At 40.5% G+C, this 19,624-nt stretch overlaps 2 protein-coding genes across 4 annotated transcripts in view; both read right to left on the bottom strand.

Moving 5' to 3' along the window:
* Window positions 1-7,942, bottom strand: part of IPCEF1 (interaction protein for cytohesin exchange factors 1) — an 82,895-nt gene extending 74,953 nt beyond the window's left edge. Inside the window, exon 1 of the mRNA XM_015621410.3 lies at window positions 5,779-7,942. The gene's annotated coding sequence lies outside the window, so the exon portion shown is untranslated. The remainder of the gene's footprint in view (window positions 1-5,778) is intronic.
* Window positions 7,943-11,729: 3,787 nt separating this feature from the next.
* The window catches only part of CNKSR3 (CNKSR family member 3), a 54,454-nt gene continuing 46,559 nt past the window's right edge, over window positions 11,730-19,624 (bottom strand). For all 3 annotated transcript variants that reach the window (XM_015621406.3, XM_033512741.1, XM_033512740.1), the window contains exons 10-13: window positions 19,065-19,189; window positions 16,437-16,645; window positions 15,885-15,974; window positions 11,730-14,395 (exon numbers count right to left, since the gene is read on the bottom strand). In XM_015621406.3, coding sequence (XP_015476892.1) covers window positions 14,097-14,395; window positions 15,885-15,974; window positions 16,437-16,645; window positions 19,065-19,189 — 723 coding nt within the window. In that variant the 3' untranslated portion in view covers window positions 11,730-14,096. The remainder of the gene's footprint in view (window positions 14,396-15,884; window positions 15,975-16,436; window positions 16,646-19,064; window positions 19,190-19,624) is intronic.

The following is a 19,624-nucleotide window of genomic DNA, read 5'->3' as shown; positions in this document are numbered from 1 at the left end:
CCGTTCAGATTTTACCATTCAAATTGTACCATCTACTTGAGCAAAGAGAGGGCTGAGAGGACTAGGAAATCCAGCCAGGGTTAGTCACCACTGACAAGCCCTCAGCAACTCCACCAGCTGAGTAGTTCCTGTGGTGCTCTCCTACAGCAGAGTCACACAGATAAAAGCCTAATGGCTGCAGTCAGACAGCAAGTGCCAGCTACTCACACAATGATATTTGAAAAAAATGGTTAAATAGTACAGCAGCAAAACATCATCCAGAAATTCCAGATGAGGGCTAGCCTTCTGCACAGATCCATGGTACAGCCTTACCCTGGAAAGGAGGAGGCATCATTCCTCCTCCTCCTCCTCCATCCCTGTGAGCAGCACCTGGAGCTGCTGCTGCCCTTTCCTGCAGTGGGAGATGTCCAGTGGAGAAGACAAACAATGGGAAGAGAAACAGCTCACTCTGGATCTCTCTTACAGCATGTTGGTCCCAAACGCACTCTGGACTACATTACCTCTCACCCATTAACTTTCTCTTCCTAAAGGGAATGCTGGACCTGCTGATAGAATCATTGGGAAGAGTAAAGTACTGACAAGGAGCTGTTTTGGTTAGCGAGGAAGCTGAAGGACATACAAGTTTGAGAGAGAAAGGCTCAAGCATGTCCTGAAAGCACAAGTGTTCCCAACAGGTGTGCCTGTGCTGGTTCTGTGTATCCTAGAGCCAGTCAGGTATCCAAGAGGCAGAGACTGATACTAAAAATAAATAATTAACCTACAGTCTCAAGCCAAAAGCCATTGGGAATAATTTTGTTCCCAAAAAAATTTACTATGCTTGTGCCTTCTTTAAAGCCTGGAATGCAATTTCAGACCACTGTATGATCCAAATTTTATCTAAATCTGTAATTTTCGGGAGAAAAAAATACAACAGGAATTTTAAGTCAAATTATCTTCTAATCAAATTAAGAACCACTTTATCTAGTTTCTTCCATTCTGTTAAACCCAGACTCTCTTTTATTATAAATTAAATTCAGAATAATCCACTTTTTCTGTTCATTCTGATGATGGTTTTTTGGGAGAATAAATAGATATTTATCAGAAAGGGAATAGAAATAAACCATTTTTTTTTTTTAAGAAGGTTAAATGGCTCCTGATAGTCTACAATCTGACAAGTTAAGCAAACAAGGAGAAGGGGAAACCCTACCTTGTAAATAAGGCAATTATAAATCTAGTTTTAACACTCTGGAATAAAGCCAAAATCTAAGTGTGAAGGACTGAGAGAAAAATCTGTTGTAAATTCCTTCAAGTGAAAGTCCCTGTTTAAAAGGCAGAGAACGTATTTTAGCAAAGTCATGAAGTCACATGAGTTGTTGGGGTTTTTTTCAAAGCACAAATCTAGATGAAATTTGACTTCTTTTTAAACAGGCAGAGATACACACAGCTGCACTTGTGAGTGTAACTCTTACACTAGAATGAGAATAGCAACGATTAAAAATAGGTTTTGCACAGAACTTTTGTAGGTACTTCAAATACCTACAGAGTAGGAACTGCAGCCTCAATGATTGTGAAAATTTCTTACATATTCTCAGTTGAAAGAAAAATAAAGAGAAATATACTTCTCATATAGGAATATAGTGGGAAATTACACATAAGCTGTTCCACTAAACTTTCACTTGTGCCTGGTTTTATCCTCTTTCTAGGTAAGGGGGCTGTGTGGGCAGGGAATACGACAACAGCAGACTCATGTTCCTTGACAATAGTTTGTAAGTCTAAGCTCTTTGGAAGGTTTGGAAAGACAGAGCTGACAAGTCATGCCATTCCATCTCAAATATTATGGTTGAGTAGTTTAAACAGAATTCAGTACATAGGTATTTACATTCACCCACAGGCATACACACACGTAAATATTTTTTATACTTCTATAAAGCTCAGGCAGATTCCACTGAAACTAGGAAACCAGACTGGAAAATCCACTTACATTACACCTTTGCATTTTAGTCATAAATTAAAAAGACTGTGGGTGTTGTGACTAACTGACAGAGAGTAAATTGAGCCACTGCGTGGTGTTTACCATGGGGTAAGCTGTTGCCTCTCCTGATTTTTAATTGGAGGTTAACTTTGGCACACTCTACTATAAACAAGGCCTGGCACTAAAAACAAAGAGACAAGGAATCGTTTCATGGATGTATTCCCATAGTTCATCAAATATTCATCACTTACATTGCCCAGATATATTGTCAAAGGTGATAAACACACACATATCAATAACAATAGTCTGATATTCTGCTCCATTCCTCATCACAGAGGAATCAATCCTGATTTCAAGAAAAGGAACAGCACAGTGTGCAACCATACCAAGAACATCAAAGGTCTGGCTCAAACTCTCAGAAGCCCTCCTGAGCAAGTGTAGCTAAACAGTACCTGGATCCTGGCCCCCATTTCTATTCACCTTACCTATAATTGCACACATGTACAAAAGTGACTCTGAAGTAGATATACAATGACCCAGCAACACATCACACACTTCCCACACAACACCAGAAGGCCTGGTGGAAAACACACCAGTGGCTTGCTGTCACTCCTGATCAGTCATGATGCTGATTACACAAAAAGTTACTGCAAGAAAGGGTCCTGGCAGAAAAGTGATGGCAAATCCCAGAACAAAGCTACTGTAACACCACAGGAGTCTCAGACTGACCAGCTGGCAAGACTGCCACATTTCAGGCAGTACATACTTGAACATGCCCATCTTACTTGGAGCTGTACTGTGGCTCAGGCAGACATGAAGAGACACAAATATCTCATAAATTTATGAATACTTAAAAAAAACAGAGGTTGTTTTTGTTTTTTTAGCTTATCAGGATGTTACTCTCTTGTATTGTTACATTGCAAAGTATATTATTCCCCCTCAAAAATTAAAACACAACACCCTTAATCACAGGTTGTTCCCACTAATAAATTACCTATTTAATATGTTTACATAGGCTCTTTTCCACAGTACAAGTCATGTTGAAATTGCCCTAATTAAAATATCTCCATTTATTTGCATGACTAATCAGTACTTATCTGTAACATGGTACTTTATATCTTCAAAGCACTTCAACTGCATATAAATGGATTATCTGAAAACTTGCCCAAAAATGTATCTTGAAATCTGATGCAGAGACTCAGCCATTGTTTCCTAAAATAACTACTGGCTTTACGTGCACTCTGAATCGTAGTGAGGGCAATACTGACAGGTCTGCAGAAGCACGTGTGTTGCTTATGGAAAGAGTAAATATTCCACAGAAGAGATAAAGGCAGCAGACCAGAGAGTGTTCCTTGATGACATGAAAAAGCAGATGGCTCAGTCCTTTGAGTGCTAGTAAAGACAAAGTCTATCCCACTTCCCACCATGCTTTTTGCTGAAAAGAGCTGTCACACTCATGTGCAAATGAAGTCCCACATCCCTAAAATTGCTTGCAAGAGACTTGCCACCGTTCTTTCACTTCCTCCTCTTTGGAACTTTCTACAGACTTGAATGTCAAAATATTCAGGACATCTGGTGTTGCTTTCTGGAAACTCTGGCCACTGACGATTTGTACTGCATGAGAAATAAATTTCTTGGTATCATGCCACCCATGTGTCTCCCATAAAGCTCATACCCCTGGGCCACCCACTGGCTGAAAGAAGATGAAGGTGGGTATTTTTTGCTTCACAGCTTGTTTTAACAAGGAACTTATATACAGAAACAAGCTACTTCCATAAGCACAGAGCTGCCTTACCTGTCTGCAAGTTATTTTCCTTTTTAAAAATTAAAAATTACATTAGAAATGGCAGGGATGTGTCTTTCAACTCAGGAAGTAGTATAAAAGAGAAGATTTTGTAGGTCTAGCATCTTGATTTTAAAAGGCCAAACTATATTTTAGAGCTATTCATATACCTTCTCTTGCCAGAATGTAGCACCATTCCAAATACCTTCCTTCAATTAAGAGGAAAGCAAAAAGTGGTGTTTTTGAAATGTTCTGCAAGTGCCTTAACTGAAGGAACAACAATGTTAATTTTTGATGATGATTTTACTCTAGGTAAGTACAAAACTGCAAAATTACTGATTCTGAATGTTACTGCTCCCTGTCCCTCTTTCCTGTGTGGTGGCCTTGAAGTGCATCTTCTCACACATTCATTTGATTGCTTCAGGGTCCTCTAAACCTCCACACGTCACTATTATGGTTATGGTGAAGCGTGCATGATGGCTTTTATCCAGAAGGGCCTGAAAGCACTTGATGAACTCTACCAGGATGAAATCACATACAGCCTACTCACATCTCTGCAAATTCATAAGGTTGTAGAAACGTCAAGAGATCATTAAGTCTGTCCCTCCCAGCAGGATCAATTATACTCAGGCTACTTCTGACAGAGGCTGCCTAACCCGTTCTTTAAGACATCAAATAATGGAGGTTCCACAGCTCCCTTCAGCATCTCAAACCAGTGCTTAGCTCTCCTTGACATCAGGTTTCTCAACCAAATTCAACCTCTGTGCTGTCATTTAAGCTTATTGTCTCTTGTCCTATGAATTTCATACATAAATCTTTAATGTTTGTTCTTGTGACACCAATGCAGTCATCTTTTCTTAAGACTATGCAACATAGCTTGATTTAATATTTTCTCAAAGGCCAATGTTTTCTAAGCAAGAGGGGCTGTTGCCCCTTGCTGAAACTACCTGCTGTGGTAAGTACTTCATGTTATTGCAGGCACTGCCAGCCCTAAATTGACAGTCACCAAAAGGAATGGAAGTGCCCCCCTTGCACAGTAGACGAGAGGGTCTCTTGAAGAATCTGCTGAGAACCAGAGGCCCAGCCCTTTTTTTCCTGTTCTGTGTTGTTAGAAATACAAGTCATTTGCCATCAATTCCCAGGCAGTTCATTAATCACACTGACAGTCACACAGTTTGGTTTAGTCTCAAAAGAAGATTTGAATGCCTGCTGGCTGCATCCCTCTTCAGCTTTGGGAAAAAAGAAAAACCCAAAGAAAAGTCAGACAAACAAGATCTGAGCAAAGCCTCTCTGTATTGCTTTTTCCATTCTGCTGCTCTTTAGACCCTTTCAAATGTACTAATAAGTACAATAGAGAACAATTAAATCCCCGACCCAGCACACTCAGGAAGTTAAAACTACAAGACAAGGCTTGCTAAAAAAAGAAATCTGACCATCTAAATAAGTAAAACAGAGAGTAATAAAGAGATAGATCACTAAAAAAGAAGAAAAATATTTCTTTGCCAATGTCAATATAAACAAAATATCCACAAAATAATAGATACATCCTAAAAGTAGAAAACTAAGGATGCAGCTTCAGAGAGTACATATGGGGTTTTCTGCAAAACTACTGCTCCCCCCAACCCTGTCACATGTCTGTCCCACTCCTGACCTGGGAGTTTTTTCAGCACTAAACAGGCCCTTCACTACCACTGAGCTTCAGCAGACAAACATGTACATTGGGTGCTAACTTTACAACGTGAGCAGCACATGAGAAATTGAGTTACCATTTTTTGGTGGGTGACTGAGGCAACGAATCTCGCAGTTTACCTCCTTATTTCAAGAGGGGAGCAGGAGACACAGAAGCTACCAAGTCTGAAGGACCCCCATCCCTAGCACATATCCCATGTCTCCCACCATGAAGAACTGCTAGAAATATAACTTATAAAGAATAAATCATGCCTAAAATGTTCATAAAGCATTATTACTTTAAAATAAAAACTCTTTATAACCTAGTTGCAAGATCTATTGCCTCTTCAATCCTCTTAATATAGCTTTAACTTACCACCAATTTAGAGAGATCTCAGGAAAACCATTAAGTTTGCACACATGAAGCAATAGCTTTTGCCCCCACCCCGGAGACTCCTTTCTGTCTTCCTTTTCCTCCCCCACCCAAGCCCTGAATACAGGAAGAGAGATCACCAGCTGCCTGCTGAAGAAAACAACTACCAAATAGTGTGCATCATTCAGATGGCTTGGGTGATTCAGCTTTTCCACGCGAACTTTAAGTGGCACAAATGGTGCTTTGTGCATTTCTGAATCAAACATGTATTTAATAGTCCAAGTACATAACACAATTTCTACTTGAAGAACAACTTTTCATCTTAAATACAGCAGCGTATCTGTTGCCTTACAATGGCTCCAGTTCTCAAACCAAACAATAATTACATCTACCTGTGTTTAAGTATTGCAGCATCTTCAGCCTTTAAAAATGCATTTCTTATTGTTCTCAAAAGGTGAACTGAGTAGGACAGTGAAAAGAGGATCTAGTGATGAGATTATAATTTTGAAAGCCACCTGATGTGATGTGCAGTGGTTTTAGAGTGGGAGGGCTGGGAAGGAACAGAAAATCCAGGTGTAGCAAGCAGTCTGCTCTCCCATAATACAACAGCAGTTTGATCATAAGCATCCCACAGTTATGTGCAACTCACTGTCAAGAAACTTGTAGGAGAATAATATTAAAAGTTTCCAGACAGTAGGCTGAGATATGAAACCCCACACAAATGTAAAACACATACACGTTTACTTTGTGGTTTTGTTGTTTAGCACTGCTCAGATAAAGAATTAGTGCCTGGTTTTACTTCTCTTGTTTCATTGGCCTTTATTAATTTGTGCAAATGTTCATTTGAGTCTTCATCAACAAGATCCTATTTTCATTTCACCCTTTCAATCACAAATCAAAAACAGCTCTAAGTAACCAATCAGATCTGACACAAAAAGTAGAAGGGACAATCAGACCTACTGCTGAAGACAGAACCTCTTGCCTGACAAGCCCTGTTTACTTAGCAGGAGAATTTCTTATTTATGCTCAAGTACAAAAGCAGCACAAACAAGTCGAACATAACACTGCCTTCTGCAGGCACCCAAGTGTGACAATGCCAAAACTGCCTGAGGTGCTCAGCAAGGGCACCTTGAGCAAAGGGAAAAGGTGGCAACAAACTGAATAGACTAATCATCACTGGAAATCATTCAAGACCTAGAGAAAAACAACAGAAATGTTGCCTGGCCTGTGCTTTGAAAAATGGAAATGAGCCTCTGGGATCACATAGCGTGCCACCTTCCACTAGAGCAGCACCTGGAATTTTGTCTTAAGGGTGCAAACTAGGCAAGAGTGTTGGAAAGCAACCAGATGTTTTTGCAGCATCTCTTCTCACACTAATGGCTTTTATACTTTTTTTTGTGATTTTATAACTGACTTCCACTTCATTATAAATGTAGGCATGTTACACACATCCAACCCAAAAAGCTGTATCAAACTCGTCAGGGTGATGCAACTATCACCTTACAGCTCCTGCCCTGAGACAACACTGCCAAAGTCAGCCTCATCAGCCAAGATGTCTCTCTTCACAGCCAGATACATGGACAGCAAATGCTGTGTGAGACCAGAGGGTTTCCAAAACCTTCTGCATTCTGAAAACACACCAAATACTGCATTGCAAACTAGATGAAAAAGCCACGTTTGCAGGAGTGATCTGTGGGAGGAGTCATGAGCTTTGGTTACTGTGCTTCATTCAGGTTTTTTGAACTTCAGACTCTCGTTTGTTTTCACGCCCTGACATTTCTTGATAGGGAGAAGGAGAGCAGGAATACTTCTCATCACACATCCCCCCACATTGGTCAACCACTGGGAAAATGAGTCATGATGCTGAAACCTGAACCTCTTCCACATCCTTCTAAAAGCCTTATTTCCCACACAGACCCCATCCATTCCAAGCCCAGCAGCCAGCCACGGTCAGCAGCAGGTCAGACACATTACTTGTGGCCAGATTCACCCATGTGTGAGCACCCTGGGGTCTCTGCCTTGCTGCCTCTCCCAAGCAGCCCCAGCTCAGAGCTTGTCCCCTTTGCTTCAATAAAGGTCTCTCTGTGCAGCACTAGGTGAAACATGACTGTGCCACACCAGGTGCTCAAATGCTGCCAAACCTTTTTGTTTTTTAGATAACAGCTCACTCACATCACCTCTGTGCTAACACTGTGTGACACATCATCCCTCCACAATGTTCCCACACTTCCAGAGGAAAACAAACTCTGCAAATCACGGATCTTGTCCCATTACCCTTTTATTTGGAGGCTTGTCACTCAGATCTTGAGCATGAGGGAGGGAAGAGAGGGGCTGCTGCTTTAGCGGATGGGTTTCCCATCACCTTCTTGTCCCTCCCACCCCACACAGTCACTGCACAGACAGCAGGGGAGGGCAGGCAGGGAAGGGCAGGAGGTCCACACCCATCTCTCCAATTCAACTTATGAATCCAGCATTACAAAATTCTGAAAGAGGAGAAAAACCAGACATTTCTTCCTATCCAGTGATAAGAAGCTGATGTCTCTGGACCTAAAGGACCAAGGACTGCTTGGGGTGGTCTAAGCAACTTCAAAGAGGAGTCTAAGCCAACAGCTTACTAAGCAGAGAGGAATTCACATACAAATCAAGAACTTGGAAATGCTGTCTTGTGGGCTGCACTATTTTTGTTGGAAGGCACTGGTCAAAACTGTCACGGACATCAAAACAAACTGATTATGCTATAAAGACTTTTTAGCTGTTTGTTTGAGAAATAAATTCTTGGACAGTCCCTTAGCTTTAGGAAGGAAAAGGTCAGAGAGGAAGGACATAGGAAAAGGGAAATAATTAATTTAGGACATCATTTATTTTGGTCTCATCCTACCCACTTATAGGAACTTATACCAACTTCCCCCCAGAAACCAGTGGTCAAGAACTATGCCACACAATATTAAGACTTCTGCATGTTCAATGGGACATTCAGTGACATGGGAAAGAGTTTCAGCTAAAACTGTGTTACACCTAAGAAAGCCCTTGGTCATGTTCTGTGGAGACACATTTAAACACCACAGTTGTTCTGCAAGAATCTACAATACCTGGATTACAGCCTGCACTTTCTAATGTCATGTAATAAAATCAAACAAATCACCCAAGGTGCAGCCACTCAAGTCTGGCTGATCCTTTGCCTGGATGAAAATCCTTAGTTTCATTATTATTCATTATCATTCACAAAGCTGTTATTCACAAGGTATAAAAAAAGGTTTTTTCTTGTGTTTTGATAATGGAGTTTTATTTGGTAGGGGTTCTTTTATGGTTTACAGATTAAAATTTTATGGCTCATTTGTGACTACTTGGCATTATGAACATTTTCACTGGAAATATGGGAGGATTTCATTAGAAACGTTGGTACTGAAAACAGCTAATGGGGGATGAAAGAGGAAAACATTAATAAGTAGCACTGAGAAGCATGCAATTACTTGGGAAAAAAAAATTAAATACATGGTCAAAACATTAAGCATCAGTTTAGACTATGGCATATTTTATGCCTCTCAGTAAATATTGCCCAGACAAAAAAGCCTCTAAGAAAAGGTCACAAGGGTTTGAGGCTCCTCACCTGCAAAGGCACTCCCAGAACACATCTAAACAAGTGGTGGCTGAGCACCATCAGCGAGCACAGCCCAGTGATCCATCAGGATCTTGTCAGGTTTGCTCCACAGGTCCATTTCAACAGCTCCTACTCTGGCTGCACTGAGAAAGGGCTACACTGACCAAGGAGGGTGTGGGGTGTCAGAAACAACCAACCAACAAACCAAGAGAGCCTAAGCAAGTACCCCTCTCAGATGAAGATGGCACTTCAAAGCATGAATGCTTTGAAAGAAGCAAACTGGGCTTCTTGTCCTCCAATTCTTTGGCGGCTGTCTGGCATAGAGAGCATTCACCCTCACCAGAGAACAAACAGAAACCACAATCATAAACTGACCCCAAGGATTCTCCCTACAACTTGGCACTCTCTGGCACTTATTTTATGCTTAATTATTCTGCCTCCATACCCTGTTAATCAATCATGTAATTTCCTAAGATATCTTTCCCCTCTCCCAAAAAAATATATTAAGTAACTCCATAACCACTTAAGGGAGAAAGTCAGTGGCTTACATCATCCTGAATAACTGAGGTGGCCACACAGGGAGGTTTAAAAAGAAATGTTTACATCTATTCTATGTCATGCTAAAACAAACACATTTCTCCCACTGGCAGGAACTGGAGGACACCCAAAGGTCTAGGGTTTTTTCCTCCACTGAGTATGTAATCCTCATTTTTTCTTCCAGTGGCAAAGTATGTGCAACAGACAACTCCTGACTGTTTCTTATTTAGTATGTACAAAAAAATCCCAACTCTAAGTGACGTTGGAACAGTAATACTGTTTTTAAATTTGACTTTCCACTTTTGGACAAAGTCCAAAATAACCCAAACTAACTAAGCTTTTAGACCACTGCACAGGGACCTGTGGAAACGACACAATCTTACCAGCAGTTGCTAACTATCACAAAGGAAGACAAAATTGATGGTTAGGGACTTGCATTGTACAGACAACTGGATAAAGAGAGGTTACTATTTTAAACTGAGACGGCAGCAGCACAGGCAGCAGAATTTGATGAAATTACACACTGACAGCAGCTCTTGACTGCTTTTGTCATACCTCTTACAGCCCAAGTGTGGTGTGTGGAACTGTATACAACTGCTTTGAAAGACTGCCCTTGTTTCTTATTATTCTAGCAAATATACTACAAATGTAGGGCTAAAAACATGTGCATGCTGCAGTGGTGTGGGGTGTCTTCTCTGCAGAGTTACTGCCACACTACTGAAGCAGCATTCAACTCAACACAGACCCATACATTTAGCTTAGCCTGATCCCTCTTTTTTCATTCTCCAAACAGAGGTTTTTTGGAGCGCTCTTTCTACATTTTATTCACAGAATATGCCGAGTTAATCAGTGGCTTCTTCAAGAGCTCTTATCCACTATAAAAACCTTAAAGCTTGCAAGGAGACAAAAGCATTCCTGTGACAGCCATAAAGAGCACGTGCTCCATAACCACAGCATGTGCAAAGTAAAGCTCAGGCTACAGAGAAGAAAGAAGCCACAGCTGTACAGCAGGACAAAGGTTACTCCAAAGGACACAACGCTTCTTTCCAATTGACCATGAGCATTTCTATCTCAACACTTTGAGACTGTGCACTAGGATGTCTGGTGGAAATTGGGGGATGAATATTTTAGTGCAGAAAACACAAGCAGAAGCCAATATTCACACTCCTCCAAGATACCAATCCTGCTGGCAAATGCATTTCTGAGAATGCATGTGCAGGAAAGCCTTTCTGCCTGGATCATGTGTAAAATATTCCAAAAACTGAATGATGAACGCAGGAAAGCTCCTAGGGAAGTAAAACCTGCAATAAAAAGGTTTGAGCTGAATTCATCAAGATCTAAGTTCAAGCCTGATGAGGGGTTTAAATTGGTCTATTCAGGATGTGATTGTGGGAATAGAGCAGTTTGTGAAGACTACCTGGTGGCAGTGTAATAAAACAGGACACAAGATTTGGACTAAAGAAACATTTATGCAAGAAGAAAATTCTTTATCCTCTCCAACTGCAAAGCTAGTTTTCACCATCTGTTTCCTGGTTTGGTTAAGTTTTGGATTTTTACTTTCTCTCCTTTCTGTTCAGTGAGCACCAAGAATATGAAGCATGTTGTTTTCAAAACAAGCCCTGCTTATGAGGACAGAAAAGTTATTGGCTCATTAGCACAAAATTATTGTAATACTCTCAGTACTGTGTCCACCTCTGTTGGTCATCCAGAATTCAAAGTGATTAATTTAATTGTCCATAATACTAGAGGAAACACATGGTTTGGAGAATTGCCCTGCACTCTGTCTCTACAAGCCATCAGTGTTCATTTTTATGTCTTATTTCCTCTCACACATTACCATCCAAAATCTGACTTTTTTTTTTTTTTTTTTGCAAGTTATGTAAGAGAAAGCAAAGGTACTGGCTTTTACATTTTCTACAGACTACAACAGAAGCCTGCTCAATATTTCAAAAGTGCATGAACCTCACAATATATGCATGAGCACTAAATATTATTTTCCATTTTTTGTGGGGTTAATGATCCTTACTAATGAACTGCACTGTTTTGCCACCACGACAGTGTATTCAGAGTATTGTGGAGTACTGCACCATGGCAGGGTATCTGGAAACATACACAGTACTCATTACGAAGGTAGCCTAGATAGTTTTTCATCTGATAGATACACGTACCTTCAACATTAAGAGATGAGCCAAATTTTTGCATAATAGCAGAATTTTTTGCAGGTTAAGCCAGAAAGATATCAGCTGTGGTTTACTCCTAGATCTGTGGGACTTTTTTTAACCCTAAGCTGTAGAGCATCCTCTATATTCATTATATACAATAAGAGGTGAAGTATGATGGTCTCCATTCATTTTTAAAGCACAGAAAACACGACAATGAAGATGAGCAGAATTTCTATTTTAAAAGCCTTGTTTAGACAACACCTTTAGAACAGTTGAGCGCTTTGGAGGCTGCACTATACTACACCACAGAGCCTTCAACACAGCAGTTTCAGCCCTTTTCTTGGAGGCAGGACCAAACTGCTGTTTGGGTTGAACTGCACAGCAGCAGTCCATGTCTCTTGTACAGACTGCCATCTCAGAGAGTGGAGGAGAGTGGCAGAAGACAGACATATCTGCTTTGATCAGAAAGGTCCAAACCAGCCTCTCCAGTCATTAGTGAGTCTCAGTCAAATTTAATTAATTGAGAAGTGAATTAAATACCCTGTCAGTCTCTGCTGGGCTGTAGCACAACTTCATCAGCTCGTTGCAGTAGAATAGTGACATCTTCACAGACAGAATTAGTGTGTTTTTAACATCCTGTTATCACATGTGATTACTGCCCCTAAGTGCAAACTGGCATTTAACTTCCCTCTTTCCCCACCGATTACTGAATATAAATCCTTCTTTTCAGCAAGACCAAAGGAGTAGAGGCTGTTGGCAATGTATCATCTACAAAAATAGTTAGTCTTATAATTAGAAGGTAATACAAAATCTTATTTTCTTTTCATTTGACTAAGCTGTGCCAAATACCTCAATACAGGAAGGTACAAACTCTATCCGTTTAAATGTAAAAATATATACAACTATATTTAACATTTAAATAACTTTAAACACAACTGTTTGCACACTAACAATCTTATGTACATTCCTTCTTAAACAATACCTCTTTAATATCCTCCTCTTTCGTTAAGCAAGTTTTATCTTCCTCCCAAAATACCCAATGCTATTTTAAAATTCTGGAGGGGTAAAAATTAGAGCTATATAGAAAATAGCAAGACGTCTTACAATTGTAGTGTATGATAGCACATATTTTTCATAAAAACAACACATCATTCAAAAACTGAACCACTGTAGAAGTTCTCATGAGTCCATCAGGACTGTCTTTAACAGGTTACTTTGGTTAACAGCAAGTCATTCTTAAACAATTAAGGAAAAACTATATATTCTTTCACCACCTCTTACAGATGCATTTCCTTGGCATGTTGTAGCAATCCATATACCTTTACAGATGAGCACTGCAGCTGTTCAGTGCTCCATATTTGTACTGTGACTTCAATAAAATAGATTATATATATATAAGGTAGGATTGGTTTATAATTAAATTAGTCCAACTTCCTAAAATCTCTGAATAAGAGAACTCTCTTCCTAAGACTTCATAGGAACTCTGGATATCAGAGAAAGAACAGTAACACTTCTTCCTCACAAGGTAGATCTCATGCAATACTTGAAATAGCATCACCAAGTTGCACGAAACTGCTGTTTCCCTCCTTATTTTCCCACTCAGGAGAGTGACAGCTTCTGTGAGCTCTGCATACTCTAACACCCTGCCAGTTGCACCAGCCTCTGAGCATTCAGACAACTAAAGTGCCACGGGACTTCACAGTAACGCAATGCTTTCCTCTGAGTCATTAAGCATTTTCCAGGTCATGTGTGGCCTCTACCTCACTGAAATTTTACTCATTTCCACAGGAATAAATGCCTTCAGTTTTTGGCCAGGAAGAGGAACCTGATCTTTATATTTCTTCCCTCCTTGCACTATGAAACCACCCCGATCCATCAAAAATGACACAAAAAGGCAAAAGGGTAAGATTCTCCAGGAAAAGACTAACGCATTAGTCACTGTGTATCAGTTCAGCTGCAAGGTAGTAGTTCAGCTGCAGTCTGACCAACGAGCAAAGGCACTTGGGAACAGCGCTGCGGACGAGTCAATGAGTCAACAATTTCAGTCTCGTGATCCAATTGACCAGCAGCGAGGGCTCTGCCGAGGAGGATTTTGTGGATGATGTAACCGATGGTTTTTTAGCACCTTCCTCTTGAAATGGAATTGTTGCACTGTTGTGGAGGTCTGTATTCACAAAACACCTGCTGCCTCGAATATAATCTGTTCCCCTCACTAAGTGCTTGTCAGACACTGGCCTGGAGAGCGGGTGCTGCGTGGAAGGGCTTTCCTCAATGATTGGGGGTATCCTTTCATTGCTGAAGTACCTGCAGAGGACATCTTCACCTGTACAAACAGCAGGAGGAAAACATATTATTGCTGACTTCAAAACCCTCCATTGACATTTTCTATTTTTATAAAAGTATTCTGGTTATACTTCAAATACCTAGATGTGGGGGTTTGTTCATAAAAGACCTGGACATAAGCAGCTATCAATAGATCCACAGTTTTTGCATCTAATGTTTTTTAAGTAACAGAAATAATGAAATAAATCCATACACAGAAGAGATACCATTTGACTGTTATATTCCAGATTCACACACACCAAAAATGCTAATACAGACTACCTTCATGCAAATCATTACCATAGGTGAGATGTAACAAACCTTCCTCTAATGATTTGTTATTCAAAATGCTGAAGAGACCAGAGTTGAATCCATGAACTTCTCAATATAACTCAGGAGTAACTTAAAAGCTACTAATATTACTCTGGACAAGAGAAATTAATTTTACAAGTGAAGATGTAAGTACTCCCTCACTGGTTTTGGCTAGTGATTCATGACGTTCTCTGTTTTAACTCTTCCCTAGACACCTGACCAAATCATCTGCTGCTAAAGACATCCTACTGGACCAGGCAGGCCTTTGGTTCTGATCCAACACAGCTTAAATACAAGCCTACAGTACTTAGGTATATTTCAAGCATTAAAAAAAGTCAACACAAAACCAAAGGTAAAAGCAAACAAAAAAACATACACACAAAAACCAGCCCTGCCACCTGGTGATCGCTCTGTAAGTATCCCTCCAGGTTGATGCTTCTCATTATCAAGTTCAACCTTTACATGAAAATAACAGAATTCAGCTTTCATTTTACCTAGAATTAGACATCAGCTTTCAGAACTGATTCCAAGAATAAACTAGTCATCCTTATTTCCCACTTTAACAGGACTCAAATAGTCTTTCAGATGCAAAAGAGAGTGGGAAGAGGACAGTGTGGGAAGTAAAAAAAGTCATCCAAGTGAACACAGAATGTTGTGAGCTTCTGTCTCTCCCCCATTCAGTGATGCCTGCAGAATATGTTCCTTTCTAACAGCAGCAGCAGTAATAAGCAACTCCTAAAAGCCCCTAAAATTTTACATTTTATGAACAAGCTTGCTTCTTCAACCTCCACAGTGAGCCAAACAAAAAGCAAGACTTAGCAAAAAAGTAGCTTTGTGATCAATTTTAAACACAGTAGAAAGGGAAAGGGCCATGTGCAAGAGCAAAATGCTGGACCTGTGCCATAAAGTCACAAATACAGATCTGCCCTAGTCATTCTAGCTTACTTTTAATGCTCACTACAAGTCTAAGGCAGAAGATTTGAGTCCCACCACTAAACAGCCTCAGAAATTTCAGTTACCATGTAGCATTTCCTGCTAAACCCAACAATGGTCACCTTGCATCAGTTCAACAATACGTAAACCCTAATCCTCCATAATTCCTAATTTTAACACTTTCCTTAGTTCACCACCTCTCTTTTGGAGAGGAAGAGAGTGAAGGATAAAACCTAAAACCTTGCCTTTTCTCCCTGATCCTCGTGGCCTAGAGAAGGGCTCTGCAGCTCCTATCCAGCTTCCATCAGCAGGCATTGACAAAGGACGAGGTTTTCCTAGAGACAACATAGAATGTTATGACAAGTTACATAAAGTTAAGGAAACCAATTTTTAAACGTTTGCTTTTCCCATTCAAACAAAGGGAGAGTTCAAACTGTAGAAAAAAGAATGTATGAAGATACTTCCACTGATGATGTGTAAGAAATCAGTGTGCTGAGATTAAACACCCACTCTCCTGCTCATTTAGAGAAGGAGTGGAGATAATATTATAACCAAAACACACATAGAGATGGCTTTCTGTAGCAGCAGACCCCAACTGAATTACATTTACTACAGAAATAACAGCACTTAAGAGAAATTATTTCAGATGTGGAATTTCAGATGTAGAATTCCACGTTCAGAATTTGTACAAATGACCTCAATATCAATCAAGTCTAAGAAGCAGTTTTTCAGGAGAGATCATTTGAGACTGATCAAAGCCCTTATCACAGCACTAATAGAAAGAGGAATGAACTCACCGTAGGACTGTGTTTTTTCTCTCATCTTGGCTGGTAGGATGTTTACTTCCACGGGATACCCAGGCAGCTGGTCTGAATCAGCAATGGTAAACCTTCGCCTTCGGCTCTCCTGATCCAGGAAAGAATTGGGAGACTCGGCGCCCTTGGACCCAGGTAGTGGCTGGCTGCGTTTGTTGCCTCCTCCATACACAAAGCTCCCCTTTTCATCTCTGAAAGGACATGTCACTTAGTCAGTGGCTTGAAAGAGTTTAAAGCTACAGACATGAGTAGGTTTGAAAGATATTTCTAGCAGCAAGCCACGCTCATGACAACTGGCATTGTGCTGCAAACAAGCTGGAAAAAAAAACCCATGTAAGTCAGGTGAGAGAAGACTTCATTATATTTAACTAGGAGAAAAGAAAGCTACTACCCCCCTATGCTAATTCACTCTTAACAAGCCAGTAATTTAACACACTGAGAAATGTAGAGGTTCCACTCCTGCAAAAGACTGATAAACAAGACCTTTCTGTCCTGAGGGCATCAAAGCCCCTGATTCACTGCCTGCCCAGTACGTAGTTGTGACTCGGAAGTGCTTCATAAATTTATCCATCTCTATCTGTGTAATGGTAACACCTGTTACCTCCATCTGAGGGACTCTGCCTTTCAGTCATTGTAGGAGTCCAATAGCTGTCACTGAATATTTACCACCTTTTCTCTCGCTCCTTGAGAGTTTCAGTAACAGATTCTTAGTGTGTATGGGTGTGTACATATATATATATATACACACACACACATATATGATTTTGATTAAATTCTGCAAGAACTTTTGCAAGAGAAATACCCTTCAAGCTAAGATTTGCCTGGGTTTTTTCCACCTTCCTACATGTTACAGTCTTATTGCTTGAAGTAATCATTAGCCAAGTTGGGCATAAAAACATATAGCTGACTGTCTACACACACATACACATTCATAGCAGTCCCTGGACAGCACATCCCACTTGTCCAGCTCTCCAGCAACAAGAATGCTAACAGCTCAGTGAATAGGAAGGAGCTATTTATGGAGATCCAGAGACCAAAAACTGCACTTAGGTGTTACAGCAGAAATGTATGTATGTACATGGAGAGCTCTCCTACACCACCACCATGTGGAGACTGTGCCATGGGGAAGGAAACCTGCCCTTTGACTCCCAGTATGGAGCAAATGAGATCCCTACCAGGAAGGTAAGAAAACAGGATGATGGGGTGGGGAGGGAAGCAACTATCACAAAAATGCACCACAATTTCAAGAGAAAAGCAAAACATGCAGAGGTCTAAATAAATGGCCAAACAGAAGGCAAAAGAATTGTCATTTCTCCACTTCCTGCCTGGCATAGCTTCTCACATTTGCTTTCTTTAAAACTCAAAGTCAAGATGCCTTTCCCTTTCATCATCCAAGTGACAAGTTTTACAGCTCATATTACCATTTGCATCCTTTTCAACAGGGATTCAGGTCTAAAGGCATTTGAAGCTAAATATAATTTTGTGTCTCTTTAGGAAAGATAAACAAATTGAGCACATGGACATAATTCACCAACATGCTTGAAATGTAATAATTTGAAGAAACAACTAAGGCATTCATCTGCTAAATATGTATGCTTGTTATTATGCCAAAAGATTTAAATAATTGGGTTTTCTTCATAAGACCTGAACATGTGTAACCATAAAAAGCAAGGCAAGAGCACATCAACGTGGGTCCAACTTCAGTAAAGAGACCCTACCTAAGCAAGCCCCACCTTCCAGTCCTGCCCTGAAAACTGCAGTAATACCACCTCTGTCTCTGGACCAGCCCTTACATGACAGGATGCAAGTGCTCTCCCACCCACAAGGCCTGCAGCAAAAGGTCACAGTTTCTGTGCTGGGCTATCTACACGTAACCCAAAATGTCAGAGAAGGCCAGGAAGCACACCTGTCTTTCACATCTTGCCTCAGAACTTTTTTCCATCACATTCCCAGAGCAGCTGGCAGGGTTTTGTCATGAGTCAATATGGACTTGAGAACAAACAACAGCCAGCCTTACCATGTACACCACTCCCCCTCCTGCTGTGTACACAGGTCTGCATTCTTATAGCTTACACCACAGGATAAAAAAATAAAAGTTGATGTATTGCCTCTCCCTTCCCTTTAGTGGGAACACATTTGTTTTAAACAATTTGCAAGTTTCAAGATTTAACGTGATAGGCATCATTTAACGTGACATTCTTTTCTGTCCTAACTCCCACAACAGCTACTCAACTTGCTAAAAAAGAAAAAAATCCAACAGTGAAAAATGTTAGGGACAAAAATTACTTCTTGCTGTGTGGAGCTGGATTTAAATCGTGTCAGAAACATAACTCCACAACAAAATCAGAGATGACACTGGTTCATGTTTTGGGAACACCTCTGCTCTCTGTGGCACTAAATGACCTTCCAGCAATAAAACCTGTTACAATCCTGGTAGTGTACACATTTACAGATAAGTAGAAGTAACCCAGCTCATTTAGGCAGCTAGAAGAAAGTTTGAGATCTGCAGCTTCCTCAAGCTAATCTGCACAGAGCTCTAACAGCAAGCCAGCTCAGACACAAGAGCAATGAAGGAGGTTTCTGTTCAGGGGTGCACGTTTGTTTGCATACCGAGGAGAGTACGGCACAGCTGGTGGAGGGGGTATGTACAGATCCAAAATGGCTGGCTTCTCCTTCTTCAGTGAGGTATCCACCGTGCCTTCTGGTGACTGAGCTGAAGCTGGTGGAGGGCTGGTCTGAAATGTTAAACAGTTATCAAACATCTGAACGTTCATTTATCATTCACAAAAAGGTAATTTAATAATCAACAGCACCATTTTCATCTCCTAGTGAACTACTATCTCTGTGATGTATGAACACTTTAAAAACTTAGAATTCACATTTTCCTCCACCCCCAGTCTTGGCTAGCTTTTCAGGGCCTCCCACAGAAGTCCTATCATGGGTAATACATTGCTCAAGAATATTTTGCTCTTTCCAGTTCTATTTTTCCTGTAAATTCCACAGCCAAAAAAAGCAACTGAGACAAAACCACCTCTTCTATTTTTAGATGCATTAAAAGAATGCAATTTCTTAAGTACAAATATGATAAGCAACCCTTGTGAAGCTGGCATATGCTACCTTTATTCCATACAATCCAATGCCTGGGGCACAGACAGAATATAGTAAAGTTC

Source organism: Parus major, chromosome 3 (assembly GCF_001522545.3).
Source record: "Parus major isolate Abel chromosome 3, Parus_major1.1, whole genome shotgun sequence".
Classification (NCBI taxonomy): Eukaryota; Metazoa; Chordata; class Aves; order Passeriformes; family Paridae; genus Parus; species Parus major.
This window is presented reverse-complemented; position numbering and strand designations above follow the sequence as displayed.